The sequence below is a fragment of the Centruroides vittatus genome, unplaced genomic scaffold, assembly GCF_030686945.1.
Source record: "Centruroides vittatus isolate TY-2023 unplaced genomic scaffold, ASM3068694v2 contig_474, whole genome shotgun sequence".
NCBI lineage: Eukaryota > Metazoa > Arthropoda > Arachnida > Scorpiones > Buthidae > Centruroides > Centruroides vittatus.
The window spans coordinates 2,816,575-2,842,411 of record NW_027122266.1 but is presented as its reverse complement, the minus strand read 5'-3'; the positions used below and the strand labels follow the sequence as shown (position 1 = coordinate 2,842,411).

The following is a 25,837-nucleotide window of genomic DNA, read 5'->3' as shown; positions in this document are numbered from 1 at the left end:
CTTGTCAAAACAATCAGATGTGGTTGCTCAAACTCTCCTGATTGGATACTGAAACATACCTACATGTTATGTTTATTTTAACAAATTACAGGATAAGACATTTGATCAGTAGCAAGGGCAATATTGAAAGGTTAATTCAGAAATTCTTGTATATAAAAAAAATAACGTCAATTCAACATGTAACAAGTAGAAAAAGATAAATAAATATAAGATTAGAATGACCATTTAAATATCAAAAAAGCATTTTTCTGACAATACAAAAAAAAGAAAGTCTTGAATTAATGCCAGTACTGTATATACAACAGGCTTATTCTGGAGACATTTAATCTAGCAAACATATTTGATAGTCATTTGTTTTTCATATATATGAGGACTACAGTGTGACTTGAGATGCCATCAATCAGTTATGTCAAAATTTAAAAAGTATATTTTCAAGTAATCATGTATTATCATAACAACTATGTAGTAAAATGTATATTTGGAAACATCATTTGTTTAGTTTAAAATAGCTGATAGTAAAAATTTCTTTTCAATTTCTAGTGCCCTGTTTGATGCATTCTAATTCCTATTATTCCCAAATCACAAGCATTGTCAGTATTTTGTCTTCCCTCCTAAATTTTCAGAAATGTGTCTCACTGAGTAGTTTAGTATCATAAATGTGTAATTATAAAAATTGAAAAAAAAAAACAACATTAAAAGATTTTAATTCTTTTTACATTAAATAAATAAATAAAGTATCAATTTTTCACTCGTCTTCTACGTTTCTCTTTTTTTGCTTGTTGTGATCCCTTCTTTGCCGCTTTTACAATGCCTTTATATTGACCAGCCAATTTAGCCCTTTTCCTTTAAGATGTTATATGTCATTGTTAATTAATGATATATAATGTAAATAACTCTCAAATGTGAATTTTACTTACCTCTTACCCAACACCTTCTTATCTAACTTAATATAAGCATAAGGATTGGGCCGACCTTTTATCTTCATATCACCACCAGCTTTCTGCAATTGTAAAACCACATTAGACAAATAATATAAACTTTTCCCAATTAATAATAATAATAATCTATGTAAAGTTACCTTTGCTTTAAATTCTTCTCCATAAGTTAGACTATTCTCTTTTTTGTTTATTTTTCTATGAATACCTGCATTTTGTAGAAGTGAATACTTTCATGAAACATTAAACATTATGTTATGATAAATATATGATATTTATTTTAAATGAATAAATATATATTTCTTAATAAGAGAATTATCTTTATCAAGCATCTAATCAATGACTATAAAAGTATTATATACACTATTTTTTTCCTTGGTAAGAAACTTACTGATTATTAAGAATTTGACCGTGTCTGCATTTTATTTTTTTGTCATTTTTAAAGCAAATCATCCTTATGATGATAACATAACTTTAAAAATTTTCTTACATTAAACAATTGAAATACTTTTTGTCGGAGATTTAGTACAGAGCAATTCAAGAATGAGTATTTGTTTCTTCTTCCTACTATTATAACTGATTAAATACATTTTCTGTTAATCTCAGATTGCACTCTTCAACTTCCCATATATGTTTAAACAAATTATTACTCTAGATTTTATATTAATTGTAAAATTTGGAACATTTAATTTTATATTTGAAGTTTATTTTAAAGGTTGAAATGTATTCCTCCCATTATTGGAAGTGACATATACAATTGAATACGTCAATAAAAAAGTAAAGAAAATATATCAACAATACAATTAATAATAATTCTCAAACCTGTTTTTATCACGGAAAGATCATCTTGGTATCCTTTTTCTGTGTTTATTTTCTGTTTCTTTATCTGAAAAATATTAAATTTGAAGAAAAAGATGTTCAAGTAAAGTGTTAATTCAGGATAATCAAAAATTTACTATACACATATCTTGAATCACATGTAGTATATGCGCACAGTATATGATTAATAGGTATTTATATTAAAAAAATCACATATACTTTTAGTAGTATGTTGTCAAGTTTCAGAAACAGCTATCCACGTATATTAGTCGAAAAATGTTTCTTTTCTAGTAAATATTAATTTTCTTAACTGAACACTTTAATTTTGGAATTTTGAATACGATATGAAGAATTACATAACACTTGCTAACAAATGATTTCTTTTAAATCAAAATTTACAGATTTCAAAGAGAAAAATTAATACTATTTCATTTAAGTATAAGCAGAAAGAAGTAAATATAAACAAATAATTTGGTTATAATAGTCAAGCTTTCGCATTTTTGTAAATTAGTATTTCTGCTAAAAATGAATGATTGAATAATGCAGTGACCAAACTGAATTTCAAGGTCAAAACAAAGAATTAATTATCAAAATTTATAACACAGAATTTAGGAATTAATAAATACTTATATATGTAGTTATATAAAAATCACAATAATCTGTAAAATAAATTATATCACCACTAAGTGTGACAGCTTTTAGAAATAAGTATTTGCTAAATGGCATAAGAAAGAAAAGAATTAATCAATATTAACACAAACTATTCAAATTTTAGTAAATGGTGATAAACATGACAATGAATTCTGGCAATGCCTAATAATATTACAATTGAATGTTATGAATTTGAGCAAGAGATTTTTCTACTATAATGACGGAGGACAAACATCTAGCATTATCTGAAACTTTTTGACAAGACTATGTCTTGTCAAAAAGTTTGCTTACAGTAAAGGTGTGCAGCTGTAACGGCACTGCAATACAATAGCCACAATTATTTTTTTTCAAAAATGGGAAATTTTTTGTTAGGCATCAACTCAACAAAAATTCAACCTGGGGCGACATGCAGCGGAGAGAAATTTTGACATTGGACCCCAGGACTTTAAGAGAGGTGCAGTTTGTTTTGTTTGAAAGACAATTGATGCTTCTACTTTTGCAGATGCTACAAATTACTCAGAGGTTTTTATTTTTTTTTTAGAAAACAGTTTTTCCTGATAACTTGACGACAAAAAAATTTTTGCAATCAAACATTACAAAAATTTTATGTAACAGGTGCAAAAATGAAACTAATGGCAAAAATAATGTGGCATATAATTAGTAACATACACATGCACAGCCATAAGTGACCTTGAAGCTGTAAACTAAATATTTAAAAAATATTTTCATGTAAAATTTGTATACATAAATGAGATACACCATGACCCCGAGGGTTAAGAGCACTGTTAAATTTCAGTTTGGGAAAAGACCTTTCATGCCACATTTCATTAATTTATTTATTGAATAATATAAAAAAGGCAATTAAAAACTAATAAATGATACACCACAGCCAGATGGTCAGAAACAGTTAAGGTATCAGCTTAATACTCTGGAGAACTGGAATAGATTTCGATAAATCGCAGGAATTTTTTTATGGGTTGTCTGTGCAGACAGCTCAGGTCCCACCCTCACCACCCAGTTGGCATTGTGGGTATGGAGAAGTCCTCTTAGTGTCCATTGAACAAAATAAGATAAAAATGAAAAAAATAAACTTTATATATAACTGAAATAAAACAATTCTTAAACAATGTATGTTAAAAAAAATTAAATGTTTACTTACCAAATTATCAATTTAACAAATATGAAATAACTACATTTATAATCATTGCTAAGTGACAGCTATTTTTGGACCATCTCTTTGAAAGTGACATTCACATTAACCTTGTTAGCACCCTGCTATAATGGCAGCATGAACTATACACAATTCACAAAAATTATTGCAAAAATGCAAAGAATCCTTCGCTTGGATGTATAAGACATCGTAGGTTTTTGAAGGAGTGAAAAACGAATAAAAACCTCATCTTATACACAAGTAAATACAGTATATCTGTCAAGCAGGAAAAAAAAACAAAAGTTTGTTTACAGAATAATTTCAGATGATGCTAGGTGTTTGGCCTCCATCATTGTAGCAGACAAATCTCTTGCTCAAATTCATAACATTCAATTGTAATATTATACTATCAAATAAAACTATATAATAATTTGTTTACACCATAATTTAAAATCTCTTATATTAAATAACAAAATTTCCTCTAATATTTCTGTTCTGCAGGATTATTTCAGACTCTTCAGAAATTTAACTCTGGAGTAAAATTTTTAATTATTTAAGTCATATATTAAAGATGCTTAAAATATATTACATATACAGTAGTGCCTCATACTTTGAATTTAATCCATTCTGGGAGGTTGTTAAAACTCTGAATTGTTCAAAATCCATCCAAATAAATTTTTCTTATTAGAAATAATGGAAAGTAAATGAATCCATTCTTGGACACTAAACAATTCAATAAACTTAAACAACAAATATACATAATTTAAGATAAAGATAACACAATGCTTTAATAACATATTAAAACATGAAAACAATAAAAAAAAATACATAAATACTATATAATGAAATGAAAATTGCAATTACCAGTTGCACACTGTTGACTTCGGCATCTTAAAATATGGCATCGATCCGATCCACACATCACTTTCACGCATCATGGTAAGTTCCTTTTTCATTTCAATTATTGATAATACATCCTTCCTCTTAGACTCCAATGCTTCCAAACACTTCTTGGTTGTCCTGATTTTATTAACCATGGCAACCAAGAAGTGTTTGGAAGCAAATGAAGTAAAGGTTGGAAAATTTTTGTGTATTTTTTACAATTGTGAAGTTTAACACATTATTGCTAATGTGAGATTGTATTTTTTGTTTAAAAGCTTACTTTAAACATTTTACTTCACATTTTGTTTGAATAAAATCAAGTTGAAATGTCTTCAAATAAAAACACATATCAAGCATATTATGCTTTGAGTTTCAGAAAAGCTATGATGATGTACAAATACTAAAAAAAATTATATGTCTATGGGAAAGATGCTCCTAGACTTTTAAAATGCCAAATGTGGTTTAAAAAGTTTCCTTTCAGGAAGTTTTGAAGTAAGGGATACAAAACATATGGGATGCCCAAAAGTTATTAACAAAAAAAAAACTCTGCAGGAAAAAATTATTAAAAATTAATGAACAACATATATGTACAACCAAACACAAAAAACAACAAAAACATATGAGCCTAACAGAAGAGTGAGAAGTGACTTGGACACACAATAGATTTCATTTACGCTTTGAGCGCACTTTTTTTTCACTGCATGCATTGTTCAAACTTTGAAGTGAAATTTTGTCAAATTTAGAATTTGAAGTATGAGGTGCCACTGTATATAATATTACACACATAATGGTAGTTAAAGAATATTAAAATTTTAATTTTATTTAAAAAGTGGTTAACTGCTTAACTGAGTGTTAGAATTTTTTTTATCATATAACATCATGCTTTCTTTATATTTATTCATTTTTCCAATATGACCCTTTCATTCTCTCATTATTTTTAACTGAAAACAGTTTGAGTCACATCATTTAAAATTATTAATGCATAAGATAAATATTTATATAGAATAACTATAATCCAGATTTCTTTAAATATTTTCAAAAAAGAATGAGGAAGCTGTTTTTCATAGACCTAATATCACTTCAACTACAGACTAAAAAATTAAATATTCTAAGAAATAGCATTAATGACAACTTACAATACAGAAACTAAAGTAATATTACTTACCGTTGGCATATTCTCAGCGTCATCTTCATCCGAAATGTTGTCATCAGCTTTTCCTGTTAAAAACAAAGTAATATAAATCAACTATTAAAAAACATTATTTTACATTTATTTATTTGTGTTTTAATTAATAAATCTGATAGTTTAAAAATTCATAAGTATTCAGAAATTCTGAATAATTCATTGTTTGTTATTCTGTAAAAAAAAGTTACCATACACAGTTATATTTTTTATACTTCACACAAAAATTTCAATGTATGAAAAAAAGATATTAATGTAAATGATAGATGAGACAATTCGGTTCTTGAACATCATCATTTACGTTAAAAAATGGTTTATAATAAACTACATATTATCACTACAATAAAATCTGATTACTTGTAACAAAAAAATCAAATGTTCTTTCTTTTAAATTTTATAGTTTAATTTTAATATTTATATTCATCTTGTGCTAAAAACTATATTTGATTTGTTTGCTTATTTATGCTAATAAGCAAAATAAAAAGAGTCAAAGCATTATTCCACATATATGTGAAATTAAAGAAAAAAAACTTTTTTTATTGTTATGAATGTCTATAGGAATTTAGTTTTGTAGGTATGTTCATTATTTTTAATGTTAAATACCAATACGCCATTTGTAAAAATAATACAAAGTAATCCAAACATTATAAATGAAGATTTTATGATAAGCCATAGCTTGAAAGACATTTTTCTCAATTAAAATTCAATTATTACGGAAACAAATACAAGTGAAATTTATTTCTATCACAATTGAATTTGAATAAAAAATAACCTATTTAAGTAATATTAAAAATTTAATTTAAAGAATTATACCTATTTATGAATAGTTTGTAATAAAATTACACATTAATCATGAATGATTTTTATCTGAAAATTATCAATATCAAAATAGCAATTCTTATATATGTGACAAAAAATACAACATTGGCCTGAATATAAGTCAACTCCAATTTTGGAATCCTTACTTTTTAAAAAAATATTAGGACCTAAATATAAGTCAATCTTTCATTATTGATTTTATTTGCACATAAAAAAATTTGGAAAGTCAGTGAAACAATGTGTGAGATCTGGAAATCCCCTTGAATGTAAAATTATAATAAATTATATCCAAATTAATAATTACCTCTTTCTTATATCCGAATTATAATAAATTGTTCCCTATATTGAATCGAAAATTTTCCTATTATAAACATCCTGCCTAAAAAAGGTCCTGGACGAGAAAATATGCGTCCCCGGCTGTATAACTGTCAACTATCCATTGTTCTTACGCTGAGTACAGATCATCTTGCAACTTAAGTTTATAGTTCGCGCCCAAATTCACTGTATTGTTTCCAATCCCAGGAACACCTATGGCCTAAGCACATGCACGTGACCAACTTTCCCAGCAGAAAGCTATATAAGATGCTTCCTTCCCCCAGGGGAGTCCATCATCGACCTAGATCGAGTCACGATCTCGTCCATTTTGTCCTTTGTGCCTAAGGGAATATTTTACGTTGTGCCTCAAGAGTTACCGATCCTTCCCATTAAAAGAATTATCGATCCTTGTGACCGACAGAATATTGGAAATACTGATTGTCTAAGAGGTATGGAACCCATTTATGTGAGCTCTCTCTCTCTCTCTCTTTGCGTGGTAGGGATATATAGCTTTTTATATATGTCACCCCTGTAATGTCAGATTTTTGTAACAGATTTTTTTTCATTAAATCGTTGTTATTCTGTTACATGGTGTCTTGTTTGCTCGAATATTCGCTTATCGCCTTACCACGACTCCACCTTCCCTCCTACACTCGACTGGATGAAACGTAGTCCCGTCCCTATGGGATTCCTACCGTCAAATAAGCCTTCTCTGACACGTGGGCGTGTCCCTCTGACTTGTTAGCCGAAATTAGACAGAGGTCTGACCTCGTCGTCCCTCCTCGGTACCCACAAATGCTTCATCTCTTGTCTCTTTGATCATCACCACACTGTTCCATGCAAGTTGTTGGTAACATGTCTTAAAGCCCTTTATAATTGTTTTTGCCACAATCTTCCATAATTTGACTAACTCTTACAAGAATATGTGGAATTCTTATTACTTTTCTTCTATGTAATTTATTATGAAAATTAGTCATGTTCAATTATATTTCTTTCTTTCATTTTAAATTAATTTAGTTACAAATTTAAAAGATTTTATTTCTATTACAAATATCTGGCATCAATCAGCATAAATTAACCCTTTCCCGGCCAGGGTACCGATCTATCGTTACCCTATTCGTTTAGCAAAACGGCCAGGGTACCGATTGATCGTTACCCTGTTAACAATCGATTTTTATAAAATTTATCGACAACAGATGTCAGCACTTGACGGCATCGTCTTGTTTATCGTTCATTCTACATATTTTTGTCCAGGTGGTGTTTTGTCGACTTAAAAAATTTTAATTATCGGTTATTTTTTCTTAATTTTTCATTTTCTGATAATTTTTTATTTTATTTTTAGCATATTCATGCAATAATATTACTATAATAAGTTGATTTATGCTATAATAAGTTTATTCAGCTATAATATGTTAATATATCGTAAATATTTAAGTTATGACCTTCAGTTCTGATATTTTATATATTTTTTTTAATTTTTAATTTTATTTTTAAATCTAAAATATTAGCAAATGTTACATCTATTGCTATTGGTAATCATATGTTTATGACAAAAATATATAGTCTTGTTTGATATGAAATGAATAAAGTATATTAGTTAATTATATTAGATGAAAGCAGAATAAAGTTCAGATTTCAAACAAATGTTTGATATAATGTGCGATAATTTCACAACGAATAAACGTACGTGCATAAATGTAATATCAAATTGTACAGAACAATATTCTACGTCATTCTGGCTCAGTGACAATAAGAATAAAGTAACCAGACAATGTTAATTTTGACAAAAAGTAACAAATTTTCAAGTTTGAATGTCAATTATCATATATTATTTTTTTTTTCTCATAAATTTTTCAAACAAACTTTATTGAAAAATGTCGTATTTAAAACTAACTATATTGATAAATATATGTGATTTTTTTCATATGAATCAAATAATAATTTAATTTTTGGTGAATTTTTAAAATAATATTGCCTGATTTACCTATTTTGACCTTGGCCGTTTTACAAAATAAGGGGGCGTGGCAAACGGCAGGGAAAGGGTTAATTTTTGTTTGCTTTTTTTTAGTTCATTTTTATAAATTGCATTCAAATCATGCTTAGTCGATCAGAAGATTGTAACTAAAAGCATTTGTTTTATAGAAAGAAATGTGTGTGTCTGAAACATATAAATGACAAATTGTAACTTATTGCTTATTTTTGCCGATATTAATAATAAAAAATTAATGAAAGTTATAGAGCAAAATCAAAATAATGTTCTATGCATCTAGTAGTAGGCTGTCCAACATAAACATTATGCTGGAGAAGTAGGATTTCTTGTCATATTTCATGTGTATTGCAGAAAGTATACTTGCAGTTTTATGACTGTTAAAAATGAAATCAAAACATTCTGTTCCATTATCATTTGTCTTATTTTTTTATAACTGGCTAAAACATTTTTATAAAGCCTAAAACATAATCATATTGAATACACAAATTTATTAGTATAGTACAACAGAAATCAACACTTTACAACAGAATAAATTTTGCCTAAATTTTTGGCAATCTTTCCCATTTTGATGATTGCTGAATTAGTAGACTCCTAGGAGTAAAATAAAAAGTTATCAAAGTAAAATTTCTATATAAGTTACCAAAAGTAACTGATTTTCCAAACAACTGCCTAAATAATCAGGCTATAATTTTAATAATTAATACTAAGTAATTCTATTCGAATTGATAAACACAAGATCGTGTTATTAACTCAATCACTCTGCTTTTGACTCCACCTTTATTTAGTTGACTCAACTAAATAAAGGTGGAGTCAAAAGCCGAGTGATTGAGTTAATAACATGATGTTGTGTTTAACAATTCGAATAGCAATCTAGCACAACATGCTTTCTCTACGACTGACTAAGTAATTCGTTACTAGAGGTAGATGTGTCATCTCTTAACTGAATTAATAACTATAATTTTAATAATTTATTAAATAATTTAGAACCATCTGAAAGAAAAGAACTGACCCAGGTGAAACTTGAATCTGCAATCTCTACTTACCATGCAGTGCACCACCCAGATCCCAAGCAAGTCTTTGCTTCCAGATATATTTAAATTTAGATATAACGTTATGCAGTTAATCAGTATCAGTTGGGAACAACTCCTATGATGCCCACAGCCTAACAACAACTCCAAAACAGCACTCAGTAAGCTAACGTTTTATCCAGCAAGGTATATATATATATAGAAACATCACCAAAGAAAAGATATATATGAAAAGAAACAATCTTCCAGATGGTTCTACATTATTTAATAAATTATTAAAATCATAATTGTTAATTTAGTTAAAAGATGGCACCTAACTTCCACCTCTAGTAGCAAATTACTCAGTATTTATTATTAAAATTAACAAAATAATAGCCTGATTATTCAGGTAACTGTTTGATAATGTTTCTATATACATATCAGGCGATATATACATATTTGCGATGGATGTCATATGTAACCGATTTTATTGAATACATTAAAAAAAGTTAATCAATCAATTATTTACAATTGTGCTAGGGTTTGTCGGTTTTTTGAAGAAATTCGTATAATTTTATAACCAGGTTTTCCCAAGTAAAAAACTGGTTTTTAAGCCTACACTTAAAACATAAAAATTAATTAATTATTTGATTAAAAACATCAACATTTTGACAGAAAATCTTTTCTGGTGTAAAACGGGAATATTGTTAAATACTGTTTCATAAAACTAACTACAAAACAAAAAAATCCCCTACGCCTAGAGAGTGTCCAATTCGGCTCAATTTAAGTTCTAAATAAGACAATTGGGACCTTATCAGAGCTGTAGAGCATATCTATAGGAGCAAAATGTCAAAGGAACCATACCTCTACAAGCCATCCTCGGCAAGTTACAGCCCCCCAAAATTGTGTTGTGTGAAATCGATCACATAAATATTTTCAATAACTTGAAAAAGTGACTTCGTCCAACCCTAAGACACTAAAGAATGAGTTTTTAGTATTAGAGGGTACAAATGGAAGAACAAAAAATTTAGATTTATTATTTAATGCTTTAAACACAATTAAACCCAGCTCAGTAACAAGTGAGAGGATTTTTTCTATTTCTAGGCAATTTACTGAGCAAAATAAGGCAATAGATCTATAGACGTTCTTTGCTTTCTAAAATCATATTTTCTTACAAAAAGTAAGACATAAAATATTTTATAGGAATTCATTGTTATTTGTTTTTCTTCATGGTTTTCTATGGAGTAAATTTTATAGTTTAATGTGATATTCTAGCATTTCTTTTTTGTTTTGTTTTGTGTAGACATTAGTCAATTTTATTTTGTTATATTTTTAAAATGTTATAAATATTAAATAAATGAAAAAGTTTTAAAATAAGTTGTCCTTTATCTCCATTTTTTGGGCAAAAATTCAAAAACCGGTTAAAACCGGTTTGGTGGAAAAGTTTAGTTTTGAAAACCGGTTTTTGTATAAACCCTAAATTGTGCCAAACAATTAATTCCCACATACAGTTTTGTGACTACAGCTTTGACAAGTTGGCTGATGTTTAGCATCACTAGAAAACTGATGCATTAAATTTTAGCATCTGTTTAACTCTGTACAATGTGTATCATAGACAGTTATTGAAATTGGGCTCGAATACAGGTTGAGAGAAATTTTCTACCCTCTTAAAACTCAGAGAAAAATATTGACTAATATTTGGACCAATAAGATAATTCATTTTAATGTACTGTAATTTTCTTATTGTATGAAATTAAAACATACTTTGTATATGAATCATTCAAATAATCAAATACAGTGTAATGAAAGCTTACTTTTATGTTTCAATACTTTATCATCATCACAATCATCGGTTATGATTAGTTTTCCATCTGAAGATATCTTAAATTCATCTTTCTTAGGTTTTTTTGGTTTTGTTGCTAAAATATAAAAATAAATTAATGAAATAATTTACAAAAATTTACAAAAAAAACTTAAATTATAAAAAATTAATTTATACCTAAAATTTTTTTATTTACACTTGAACTGAGAAAATCAATAATATCTTCATTATTTTCTTGTATCCACTCCTTCGTATTCTTTTGGCTAACTTTATTGTTAGATTCATCATCTTCAGAAGTTTGATCATCAGAATCTTCTTGTCTATTAACATATTTATGTTACTTTATAAATAAACTTTTATTGATTTCTCAGAATTGTAATATTCAATATTCAAGCTAAATAACTAGAATATTACTATTAGTGTTGAAGAATTAAACACTAACAGTAAGTGGTTATTCTGCAGACAAATGTACTGTACTTTCTAGGTTGGTTTTTGACTTTCGAAAAACCTTGAAAATGTAACTTATTAAGAAGTAGGGGAGCATCTGTACTTCTAAAACTGTGTTAAATACTGTTGCAGTGTAAATTAGAATAAATTACTTTTAAAGACTGTTTAAAAAATATATTTTATTTAAATTTGTTGAAATGAAGTTTTATTCAGTTCTATATGTATATGCCAAAAAATGATTGATAATATCATGTTAAAACATAAGATTTACAGTTAAGAGTTTTATTCTAACATCAGTATAGTTTCTTTTTTTATAGAAAATTTGTAGACATTTTTCATAATTTGTAACTTAAGATTGAAGACCTGAAATTCTAAGTTAATATTTTCTGCTTAAATTATCTTAATCAATATTATTTTAAAAAGAAGCTATTCTGTTTAGTTTTATACTTTCCTAATAGCAAAGCAACAAGGACTAAAGAATTATCAAAACAATTATAAATATTAAATTAACAAATAATTTTATAAAACTTATTTCATACTTACTTGTTCTTCTTTGATTCTTTATTCTCAAGTTTATTTTTATGTTTACATACTTCAACTTTATATATATTGTTAATGTACTTTTTATGGCTCTCTGGTACATATTTTGAGATCATATCAAACCTTTCAGAAAAAAATTATTGAAATTATATGTTTAATTTCCCAAGTATATTAATACACACACAAATATATGGTTACAGAAAAAGATTGACAATATCTTTAAAGCAGTTAGCTAATAAACAAAACTTTTTGAAAAAATTTTTTATCTTAAAAATAATTCTGATCTATTAATTAATTTTATCAAAAAATAATTATTATGATCTGATTAAAATTAATAATCAAATAATAATAATCATTTAAATTTTTTTATTATCAAAGTTATTATCTATAAGATTTTCTTTTTACAGAATTAAAAAGATTTATGAGAGTTTATTAATTTTCTTTTTAACTTTAAATTATTTACTTCACTTCTGTGCATATTCTGTTTCTAACAAACTTAGATAAATGAAATTTACTTATAACTATTATTACCCAAACTTTCGAATAAATCTTGTTAGTATTTCTCTTGCTTTAAACCTTAACTGTCTCTGTCCATCTTTAGATATAGCTTTAATTATATTTTTTACCTATAAATACAAACAATAAAAAAAAAGAAAACAGTAAGGAGGACTGCAAATTAATTTATCTTTCTTTTAATTATCAACTAAATCTTCAACAATATATAAAATTAATTCATAATAAATCTAAATAATGTATTTTTTAGAATCAGTCTTATCTTACAAAAGTTTCAACATGTTGAGCCAAATCAGTCACTTCTAATGCCCCAAATAAACTTTTAATAAATGATAGTGCAGACTGGACAATCTCTCTATTAGAGGAAGTAAGCAATAATTCTGCATTCTCAATAATAAGATGGATTAAATCTGATGGAATCTTGTCTAGAAAGTAAAAAATAAAAAGAAAGCAATTTTTTCTGTAAAATTAATGAATTAACACATTAGCATAAGCAATTTTTTCAAATAAAATGTTACCTTTAAATTCAAAAATAACTCTACCCAAACACAGTACAGTAGCACCAACAAAGTGAGGATTACCAGCTAGTCCAGCTAGCAATACTTCAATATATATTTTTATTCCTTCTGAAATTTAAAAATAATCTTTGTAACATTAAATTTCTTGAATTTTATTAAACACAGAAAACTCACCAGAAGGATTTTCTGAATGCCATTGTAAAAAATAATTTCCAATTTCGACTATTAAATTATATGCTGCTTCTCGAACCTTTTCTGAATTTTCTTTTATACAAAACACTGCCTAAAAATATTCGTTAACATAATGAGTGATGAGAATAAAAAAATCATTAATTGTAACAATGTATGAATAACTGGATACTTTATTTAACAAGTAACAAAAACAAAACCTTAACAATCTTTAATGACAATAATATTTTCAGTCTTCAGAATCTAAAAATTTTGAAATGTTCTAATTTAATTTATATCATTCTGTTTTTCTGTTATTTTAAAAGTTGTTTTGAGCACTTGAATCTTTCAATAATACCAAAAATATTAGTGTCATTAAACTTTCATTGCTAGATTTTTAAGGTTTTTTTTGTTATTTGTTAAATCATTGTTTCACACATTTATTTAGATGCATATTTCAACTTCAGTCTTCATATTTCAACAAGTGTAATTAAATAATTCAAAATTTTCTATGTTTTATATAACAAATAATATAAAATTTTAATTCTTTCAATGTAAGTAACATTGCATTCAGCATATAACTAATATAAATAATTATTTACTGTAAATATAAAAAAAAATAGGCTTCTTTTCTATTGCATTTCTTTCTATATTGAAATTATTATACAGACAGAAATTTATCCATATTTAATTGATTGTTAATATTTTAATTTTTATTTTTAAAATTGTCTAAAGAAGTTTGCATGACTATTATTATCCATAATTTTTAAATATTTAAAAAATTATATCATTTTCTATCTGATATATTTATTTATTCAAGCAAAACTTATTAAATATTGCACTTGTATCCTGTAAATTAAAAAGGAAGAAAAATTTTCTTAACTTACCTCAGGAATAATAATTTTCACAAATTCAATGTTATCTTTATCTAGCTGACATACTATATTTCTTAAGCATCGCAAACGAGGCTGTTACAATGATTCAAGTTTGAATCCAGTAATGCAATAATCAAGATCTTATGTAATTTAAATAACTTACAGCTTTTGATGAAGGAGACGACGAAGAAAGCGAAGAAATCAACAATTCCTTCAATTCACAAATATGATTTTTTATGAAAAACTGGCATCCTTCGGTATTGTTCTTACATATTTCTTCCAAAACCCTGTATGATTTCTTCTGGATTGTTCTGTCTAAATTCTTTGTGAAAATGGAATATAAAAAACATAGATAAATTATGTATGTATATAAATGATTTAATTAATTAAATTTTGTACAGATTAAATTAACAATTACAAACCTGAAGTAAAGGCACACAATAACTGAAGAGAAATTGAATATGGTTTTCATTTATAAATGGTATAAGTGCTCGGCAGATATCTAAAAGTGCATGTCTGTTAAAGGATGTAATATTCGAATCTTTTAACTTTTCTTCTGCTTTTTGAAACAATGTCTCGCAAAGCTGAAAGTAAAATTAATTTATATTATATATGTATAAAAAAAGCACACTTTTAAAACAAACTAACATACTTCTTTTTCTGAAACTCGCAAATATATTTTGATTGTATCAAAAACTGCTAATCTTGTAGATTCTTCTTTATCATCTTTTGATTCAGTGGTATAAAGATTAAACAGAATGGGCAAGAAATTTTTTGCATATCTTGTCATTTCTTTTCTATTTACATCATAAAGAAAAATAAATAAAAAACAATTATTTAAATAATTATTACAGTGATTTTATGTAGATAACTCATGACAAATTTAATAAATTTAATGGATTAAAAAATATTAATGAGAGTTTCCATTCACATTTTATACATACTTTTCCTTCATTAATATTTGTTTAAATGTTTACTATAAAGGTGGATCAATAAATAACCAACCAAAAGCAACAGCATGGTTGGGTGACCTGGATGGTTATTTATTGATCCATCCTTATAATTTAACTTTCTTTTTTTGTATAATTTATAATGTACTTCTTTTTTTAATGTATTTTGAAAAGTTTATTTGTAATCTATTTGTTTCTTAATTATAGAATACTTTCCATTGCTATGTGTTTGACAATTATTTTATCTCTAAAATCTTTTTCTATTTATTAAAATTTTCAAAGTGTCTCTAAAAAAATATGCAAAAGAGAAATAGTTACCATTATTGAGATTCTTTTTAATTAAATTACGTAAAGCTGCCATAACATCTAATCGTAAATCTTGTCTCGTATTTAAAGCCGTTCCGAGAATTTTGGCAATTCCTTTGAAAGACTAAATTTTTTAAAATTATAATTAAATGTATATTTTTTTTTAACTGGACTATTTTTCATATTATAAAGTAAATTCAAACCTGAGGAAAATCAACTGGATTTATGCAAAAACCAGGCAGCATTGACCAAATCTGTAAATAATTCATTTAAATTATTATATACATCAATAAGAAATCATATATTTATTTTTATAAAATACTTTTACATGTTTTGACTTATTATTGATAATAGCTTAAATCTTAAATCAAAGTTTTCAAAATTAAAAAAAATAAAAATAATAATATCTATCTAATATTTCAATAACAACATTAGCCATATAGCATTTGCATTTGGCTTCATCTGTTGTTTCATCAATATAGTAGATATCCAAACAGATTTATTTTCCAACAACTCCCAAATGTTGAATCGTCTTCTTGTGTAGTTCTGAAAATAAGTTTTTTTTTGTGATCTGGATTCATGTGGCATTTTCCCCCCAGTGTATTTTTCTAGAAATTTATTGAACTTTTTGTAATTTGACTTATCAAATGATATATCTGCAGATAATGGGTTTTGAAAAGTAAATTTGAAAATTAAAACTGTATTTATAACCCTTCTTCATAGATGTGCACAATAAACTTTCCTTAAACTCGTCCAGTACCTTCAAACAAGTTTCCATAAAAGAATGGAAGCCTCCTATATTATATCCACTTACTAGTTAGGACCAAGTGCAGATTCCCAGGTTTAGTGGTTTTCTGTCCAAATGGAGTATTTTTGATTTAAATTTTTGCAAAATTTTTAACATTGGCAGCATGTTAATAGTTAACATTTTGGATTTTTTTTTTCAAATTCTTAAATAATGACAAAATATATTTGTAGTAAAACTTATCTAGATGAAAAGTGGATTGAAAAATATATTATTTTTTTTTAATTTGTCGGCATTGGCCATTTAAAAAAAAAAAAAAAGTAAAAAATCTGGCAACCTAAATTGTGTCTTTGCTCCGCTTTTTTTGTAGTTGAATAGTGCTTTCTTAATTAGCCTACTATAAATTCAGTGATTTCATGGAAAAATGATGACACAAGGTTTCAACTGGTGAGTGGATATAACATAGGAAGCTTCCACTCTTTTATGGAAACTTGAGAGGAAAGTTCATTGTGCATGTCTGTAAAGGGAAGTTCATAAGTTTTAATTTTCAAATGTACTTTTCCCATTGTAAATGTACTATTATTATTTGAAAAGTAATGCATTTTTTAAAATTTGACAAAAAATAGTAAATTAATTACAAATTTATTACAAAAAACAAAAATAGACTTTAATCAAGCAAAATTTTAAAATATGCTATTTTATTATTATTATTATTTTTAAATGAATCTTCAGGAGGCAGAGATAAAAATCTCAGTAGTTTTGAACTCATTACAAGATTCAGAACTTGAGAGAAAAATATGTTTTTGCATAACATTCCAGGCCTTATTTTTAGGGGTCTATCTTTAATCTTACAATACCTCATTCAGGGAACATGACAGACCTCTATGGCAGTGATGCCCAAACTGGTCCATAAACATATTTGACATATCACTTAAAAATAATAGAAACAGGCCTACTTTGGTATATTTAGAATATATAAAATATTTATGGCCTGCTTAACAAAGATTTAAGCCAATTTTTTCCACCAATTGAAAAGTTTTGGCACTGCTGCACTATAGTATTAAGATTTGGTGAAACCTTCCATTGATCAGTTTTCTAATAAAGGGACAGTCAAAAGGTTTCTTACAGAAACATAATAAGCAGATTTGGACATACATATAAGAAGCAATTACATATTAAAAAGGTATCATAAAATATATTTGAAGAAACAACACAGATAACAAACATCCTCTCAAGGGGAAGAAGCAAGAAGTGATTAGCAACATGATTTCAGAGTCACATGACATTACTTTAAAGTTTCAGGCTACTTATTTATTTTATATTCTGTACATCCCATTAAAGAGCATTCAGAAATTTTTGGGCAAAGATGTTCATATCTCTACTGCTAAGCTTCCTACTGTATTTCTGGGAAGTGAGAGAAATGTGACTAGTAACTATATTATATTTAATGATTATTTGATAAAATAATAAAATTGATGATATAAGAATGTAAACCAATATGTAAGTACAGTAAAATTATGTGATAATAAATTTTAATGTTTTCAAGTGCATTATAATTTACACAGAATTCCTAAGGCATGAAAAAGTGAAGAGAATCAAATACCATTAACAACTCCTTGGGTAATCTTGTTACTTCCGATTAGAGAGAATGAACAGCAATACTAAGGGTGCTCTCAAGCAGACTCAACTGTATTGTTTAGTTCTATGTAGCCAAAGAACTAACTTATACATACAGAATAAAAAAATAAAGAGAAGTTTTTAGTACAAGTTTGATTATGTAACACAATTCTTACATCACACTATCCTCATAATAAGCTGCTTCCGCATTGCCACACTTCTGCCTGCATCTGTACCACTTGTCAAACAGTCCTGGAAGTCATTTTTTATAATTTCTTTAATAGCTTTTGTCACTGTGACATCTACTCTGCTGCTTATTGAAATCTGCATCCCTTTAACAGCTATTTTTTTCATTTTAGGAAACAAATAAAATTTTGCAGAGGATAAAATCAAAAAAATAAGATCAGGGAAAGCATTGTTGCCTCATTTTTTATCAGATATTCACTGACTGGAAACAATCAATCCCTTAAAGAAATCATGAAAAATGGTCTCCATGCATTTTTCCAAAACATCATGACAAAAAGTTGGTGTGTGTGGTTTATTCAAAATAAACTTGATGACCCAACTTGCAATGTCAGAGTGCATCCAGTTACTAAGCATTTTGCTTACTTTGTTAGTGATACAATCAATATTATCAAATTTTTTGATGCAACTAATTTTTGTTAAAATGAGATTAAATAAATCAAGTTTAATAAACAACTGAAACTGACATCTTTATACCTATGTCTTAGTTTAAGATACTGGTCTAAGTGTATGTATTCTAAAAATCTGCACAAATTTCAAAGTTGTTTAAAATTCATTATTTATTTTAAAACAAGGTTTTCAGATACAGATAAGCTGATCAGGCTACAATCAGCTTCAATATGAACTTTAGTCTTAATCCATTCCATTAATCTCTGGAAGAGGTTCAGATCTGAAGTGGCAAAGTTCGGCCCTGATCATGTCCTCAAACTCCTTCATGGAGTCAGTTTGCCAACCATTTTTATAAACTTTTTGCCTTAGTTGGTACCAAAATTTCTAAATTAGTCTCAGTTGCAGAACATTTAGAATGTTGGCTTCACGGAAGATGTATCAAATTCCATAATGGTCCAACTTGGCAACTGTGTCTAGGGTACTAGCCTCTTCTGAATGCATGAGCATAATGAGTGGTGACCACATTTGGCCAGAAAACATAACATTAGTCTGGATAGTATTTCTTAAGAAGAGTACTAGCCTCTTCTGAATGCATTCATTTCCATACACTTCTCTGGTGGCAGAGATATAAAGAAGCAATGAAAGCCTGTGAATGTCCTTTGGTACTGATTGCCAATCAAACCAGAAGTGTTAGTGAAAACTTAGGAGTGTCATTTGAATTTGACTTCAGGATCCCCATTCAGCCCATCTTTCATGAAATAATGATTGTTACCAGCACATTCATTTCAGTCAAAAGTGAAACAGGACTCATCATCTATAACCATATCAAGATTTTTTGAGCCTTCAAAACTCCTTGAAATGATGCTATATACTGTATGCCATGGACTCCTATTGAAGAAATGTTTAACTGTACAAGATTTCCAATTTTCATGAATTTTGGTATAAAATTAAATTTATTAACCAATTATATTTCTTTGTTCAATTTATTTAATACTTCCAATTTTAAAGTGTACTGTTATTTACATAAACTTTTTCCATAAATTGAATCAACAAAATTCTACAAAGAATATATGCTGTCTCATGCACATGTCCAATTATTTAAAATTACTGAAAAACACTATTGAAATTTGTGCAAATTTTCAGGATACATGCAGACATTTCAGCTTTGGTTTAAATTAAACAACAAAGAATTTCTACTACAAACTGTAAATAATTTATTAAATATACAAATAATATATTTTCCCTCTTTGTATTTTTTTTTCTTTTAAAACCATGTGGACTTTAAACTGAGTCTTTTCATACTGAATGCTACAAAACTCTGATAGTAAAAATTGCAACCACAAAGTAGTAAAATTTGTTAAATTTGTAATAAATTAAATTGGTCAGGATGATAAAAAGGTGTACAGATCATTTGAGTAAATATATTTCTAATCTTAAACATTGTTTTAAAAAATGCTAATACATTTTAATAAAAAGTAAATACCTGTGATTGAACTGCAGAATAAAGCTGTGCCTCAATATTACGATTTGAATGTTGGCACTGAGTAACTGTAAAATAATGATTAAGATTAATAAGAGTTATTAATAATAAACATAGAACATTTGCAAATACCTTTCTTTTGAATTTTAGTTGCAAGAGGAAGAAAATAATTTGTAAAAAATTCCAATTTTGTTTCTTTAACATTATCTCTAATAACAGGGAGAAGCCAACTTCGATCAAAGTCAAATTTATTGCTGTAATAATTTTAATATTTTAATAAAAATTGCTGTACATTTAAGAACATTCCTTGCTCCTATTATAATAAAAATCTAAAAATTAAAACTACCTGTCTAAGTTGAGATTTAATGGTATAACATTTAAAACAACATCAGGACCCATAGAAGCCACTGCTTTCCCTACTGTTTGATCCAACACATTAGTATGTGTGAAGTTGATGCTATCTCTAAGATCAGCTAAAGATTGTAGACACTAAAAAAATTCTTTAATCAATATTTTTTAAAATTATAGATACAGTGGTGCCTCGATATAACATACGCCTCGAATAATGGACGCTGCGAACAATGGACTTTCTGTTTGGCCGTTACGTGACTCGAGCAACGGACTGGCTGTGAACAACAGACTTTCCGGCATAATTGGTAACTGCTCCATGGATGCGTTCTTTAATAGCGGTTGCTCTGCGTCTCCGCTACTACGGGAGTGTGCTGCTGTTTGTAGGCATTTAGGAACGACGGTGAAAGAAAGAAAGATGACAGTGCCTGCACTATCGATAGTATCGTGATGGAGGAATCTATAAATCTAAAATATGAGCTTTTAAAGGCAAAAGAAGGGTCCCAATTGTAAAATTTAACCATGAAATGGATTATTTGTTGAAAGAGCATTCAAAATAGCCACAAAAAAAAATTAGAATGCTAGCTACCATTCAAAAAAAAAAATTTGTAAAGACACTTGCATCACCACATGCGCTAACTTGTGCTTTCACAATTTCTAAATTTTCATTCATAAAACCACATAATGGACCTGGAAACAAAACTATCTGAGCCATGGAGGACGCCATGTTGCTTTCCACCGTAAAATACTGTTACAAGCAGCCATTTTTGCCGTTCAACGGCGCGCACTCTTACCGGAATTTAGGAACGCGTTCCGCAGGAATTTTTAAACAGATGTCGCTCGCACAGAGTTACGCGGAGGAATAAAAGAACGCACCCCATGTTTATTTTTTTAATGATACAGTACGGTTATTTTATGCTGCGGAACGAATTAGATGTTTTAACAAGTATTTCTATGGGAAAATGCTTTTCATATAATGGACGTGCACCTGGAACGAATTAGTACGTTATATGAGGCACCACTGTATAATATTAAAAAAAAAATCTTTACAAAATATCAAAGATAAACTCTTAAAAAAGTCTAATAGTTAAAAGTTAATTGATGAATTTTTGTAACCACTTTATTCTTGCTGAGAAATATTTATTTATATCAACATAAACGTTTTCTCCAACCTAAATTCTGATAGAATTTTCATCCCCAATATAAATTCTAATAGAATTTAGGTTGGGGATGAAAATTTCTTAATCCTCACTGCTGAGTCTGATTTTGATAGTTAAAAGTTATTTGAAAGTAAATCATTCTTTAATCTTCAAAAATATTTTTCAATTTCATATATTTTTAACATCTAAACAGTGGTTTTCAAAGTGGGCACTACCATCCACTGAGAGGTGGTAAATAAACCTAAGAGTGAAAAGAAGCAAGGGAACTTCAGGGGCACTATGGACACCATTCAGTCAGGACTGAATGGTGTCCATAGACAAGAGCTGGGATAACTGACAACTTTTCCCTTTCCTTCATGAAAATGAGTAAGAAGAAACATTGCATTTAATGGTTTTCAGATATGAAGGAAACATAGTGTAAGATTCATAGAAAAGTTTTTCTTGAATATTTCCAAGCCTTTCTCACACAAGGGAAAATGGGTTAGGGGATGTTGGGCAAATATTTATGCAACCATGGAGGTGGTAGCTCAAAAAGCCATTGATATAAAACTGTCCTAAAATAAAAAAATTAACCGGACAACAATTTTCACAAATTAAAGACAGTCTGTCAAAACAGTCACTTTTTAATTCACTTTTTATTTCTTGATTAATTTTAGTAGCGCCATCTCTTGTGCAAACTAACACTTAGAATAATTTAATTTAGAATAAACTGGAAGAAAAGAATGAGCCCGAAGCGGTACTTAAACCCACAACTCCCGCTTGCCGTGTGGACGTGTTGCCAGTTATCTACCCGGATCTTTGTTCTGATCTCCTCTTCCAGCATATATGAGTCACGACTGGGGACGCATCCACGCCCACGGCCTGCAACTTCCACACAGGCAACTCAGTCGGCCAACAGAAGCCCCAACCAGCAATGCATCCCCAGTTGTGACTCATATATGCTGGAAGAGGAGATCGGAACGAAGGTCCAGGTAGCGTAACTGGCAATGCGTCTGCACAGCAAGTGGGAGTTGCGGGTTAGAGTCCTGCTTCGGGCTGATTCTTTTCTTCCAGTTCATTCTAAATTAAATTATTCTAATTGTTAGTTTGCACAAGAGATGGTGTTACTAAAATTAACCCGTTCACTTATGGCTGTTGGGTGTGTTGTTACTTATATTCGGGTTTCATTGGTGTTTATTTGTTTGTACATTTTGAACAGTTTATAAGTTTAATTCTAATTAAAACTAATATTTATTTTATAACATAACTCATTAATATTGATTACACAATAATTTTTCAGTAATTATCAATACTTTACTATTATTCAATGACAAAAATGTCAAAAACATTTTCATTCATAATATTAAATATTGAAATAAGTTATTTTAATAATAAGAATATGTTTTGTTAACATGTAAAAGATTGGTATTCTCAAAAATTATTATTACACTAGAAATTTTGCCGTGAAGCATGATGTAATACTTTTTATGAGAAAGAGTACAAATTGCTAATAGTATAAACTACTTAATTTGTAGAAATATCTGTTGTAACATAAGGAGCAACAAAACAAAATTTTACCTGAAGTGGACAAAAACAGTAGGAGTTATAGAGAATTCATTTACACACACACACAGATGATGGTCTTTACATTAAAAAAATATTAAAATCTTTTTTTTATACACTACATTCTGAGTAAACACACTATTGTCTTTTAAAAGGATTCCTTGTTGTCTTTCTTTAGTAATGACACCTTAATATGGCTTTGCTTTCTTGAACGGGATGAAGCAACATCAAGTTGACCATGATAAAATACTGATTGATTAAGAAAGATTCCTACATGATCATGTCTGTCTGAGATTTGTTAATAGCAACAGCAAAAGCTAGAATAATAGGAAACTGTTGATGCTTTATATAAATGGCAAATTTATATTGCTGGGGCTAAATCAATGTGAGGAAAATTCATATCACCACCTTGATTAGAGTCAGGCAATACTTCAGCTGTAATTAAATAGCATTGCAAATTTTTTATCATAAGCCTTGTTCCATTGCAAAGGCCATTTTTTGGGCATAGTTTCTATTTTGCTCAAGTCACGCTTAACATTGTGATGCTGTTTCTGCAGCCCTTGACAAAGCCATTCTTACTTGATGTTGCTCAAGTCAGACTTCATGGCCTTCAGGGTTCCCAGTTGTTCTTATTCTTTTATGTAGAATTTACTTGACAAATTTTACTCTTATGTTTTCACCTAAGCTTTTTTTTTTGACAAAATAGCAAGTCTTTGTAAGTGTGATTACCAATCCGAAATCAATAAAATGTTTATTCTATAGCCAATATTTCCACCAAATAAGTAGCCTATATTTTCCATCAGAACATAAAATAAATATAACCAAAATTTCATTTAGATTGGACAAAAATTGCAGGAGTTATAAGAAATTCATGTGTGCATGAACAGACATGAACACACAGCTTTTATATTATTAAATTACACAGAAATAACTTTTATATATTATAATTATTTAGTAATTACAAAACTTACTTTTATTGTAACTGGTGTATGATATTTTCCCAATATCTGTAATAAATAAAAATTGTAAAAACTGTCAATTTAAAATAACTTTATGCAATTATTTTTTCAAACATACTTCAAAACAAACACCAATTATATTAATAACATGAGCCCAAGCTAAATGATACTGATACTTCAATCCTCTCTCAATGCTTTGAAATAGCTTGCTTGTAACCATAGTAAATTTAGTAGATGTCTTATCAAAATCTGGATTTTCAACACACTTCTGTATGCAATCTCTCAGTAAAGTCTTGTAAAATAAAGAAAAAACATGAAAATATGCTCATTTATAGCAAACAACAATATAATTATATATATATATATAATATTATTTGATGGTAATTACCTTAAACATATAATTATTATTTGATGGTAATTACCTTTAAAACATTTGATATAACTTCCCAAACTTCTTTTCTTTCATTAAGCCAACAATGAACAGCAATGTCAAAAAATTTTGGTAAATGACTGAAGAATAGCTCATCTTTCAATCTATAAAAAAATATTTGTTAATTGTTGTTTGAATGCAAAAAAAATGTAGTAATAATTTTAAAATAAAAAAAAAAAAATATAACATACTTGTATAAGTTTAAAAGTGCTTCCTGCATTGTAGTCAGCCAAGCACACAAGAGTTGAGAATCATTCACATTAGGTTGATAATCATACAATGCCTAGAAGATATTAATTTTAGTTTAAAAGGTGTAATAAATAAATACTATAAAAAATAAATAAAACATCTATATAACAAAGTCACTAAATCCCCCAAAAAAATTCACCATAGAAAAATTTTGTTATACAAAAATTACATGTGAATAAAGTATAATTTTAATGTAATTTGTTTGTTATTTTATGAAATTTAAATTAATATAAATGTAATATACAGTAACAATGGAATATAAATGTAGTTTTAATTTTAAGTAAATTTATATTTGTGTTAACCTTTCAGCAGTGGGAGAGTCAGGTATGGTTCTACCCCTTAGTAGTGGAGAATATACCCGAAAAATTTTTAAAGTATTTTTTCACGCAATTTTTCTCATTTCCGTTTTAGAAAAAGTATTTGTAAACAGTTATGTCTAGTAAAGAAAAGTCTTTTTTATTGTTACATAATTCATTTTTTATGTGAATTTTTTTTGCGGCAGTTTTTGGCTAGATTCTGGTGATACCCCAAAAGAATTTAACATATATAATACGTCCTCTCACTGCTGAGTGTTAAAATACTTACAACTTAGTTTAACTACAATTTTGTAAAACAATTGTAAAAACATTCTCTCTTCATAAATATGCTTCACACTTATTAAGAGCATTAAAACTGCTTCATCTACATCGACATAAATGCATGTTCCAGCACATTTTCCTATAAGTCTTACATCACATTAATTTTTTTAGTAATGCTTAAAAACTATATTAACAGTTCTTCAAAT

The 25,837-nt window shown here is 27.9% G+C and overlaps 1 protein-coding gene across 1 annotated transcript in view; it reads right to left on the bottom strand.

The window, feature by feature from the left end:
* Positions 1-687: 687 nt before the first annotated feature.
* The window catches only part of LOC136977778 (RRP12-like protein), a 42,405-nt gene continuing 17,255 nt past the window's right edge, over positions 688-25,837 (bottom strand). The window contains exons 10-34 of the mRNA XM_067273329.1: positions 24,996-25,087; positions 24,797-24,908; positions 24,493-24,666; positions 24,387-24,422; positions 20,712-20,854; positions 20,498-20,619; positions 20,369-20,433; positions 16,094-16,144; positions 15,906-16,014; positions 15,287-15,444; positions 15,057-15,218; positions 14,798-14,956; positions 14,647-14,727; positions 13,766-13,874; positions 13,592-13,699; positions 13,341-13,498; positions 13,092-13,186; positions 12,564-12,683; positions 11,751-11,893; positions 11,566-11,670; positions 5,603-5,655; positions 1,758-1,821; positions 1,079-1,143; positions 918-1,000; positions 688-843 (exon numbers count right to left, since the gene is read on the bottom strand). Coding sequence (XP_067129430.1) covers positions 738-843; positions 918-1,000; positions 1,079-1,143; positions 1,758-1,821; positions 5,603-5,655; positions 11,566-11,670; positions 11,751-11,893; positions 12,564-12,683; positions 13,092-13,186; positions 13,341-13,498; positions 13,592-13,699; positions 13,766-13,874; positions 14,647-14,727; positions 14,798-14,956; positions 15,057-15,218; positions 15,287-15,444; positions 15,906-16,014; positions 16,094-16,144; positions 20,369-20,433; positions 20,498-20,619; positions 20,712-20,854; positions 24,387-24,422; positions 24,493-24,666; positions 24,797-24,908; positions 24,996-25,087 — 2,673 coding nt within the window. The 3' untranslated portion in view covers positions 688-737. The remainder of the gene's footprint in view (positions 844-917; positions 1,001-1,078; positions 1,144-1,757; positions 1,822-5,602; positions 5,656-11,565; positions 11,671-11,750; positions 11,894-12,563; positions 12,684-13,091; positions 13,187-13,340; positions 13,499-13,591; positions 13,700-13,765; positions 13,875-14,646; positions 14,728-14,797; positions 14,957-15,056; positions 15,219-15,286; positions 15,445-15,905; positions 16,015-16,093; positions 16,145-20,368; positions 20,434-20,497; positions 20,620-20,711; positions 20,855-24,386; positions 24,423-24,492; positions 24,667-24,796; positions 24,909-24,995; positions 25,088-25,837) is intronic.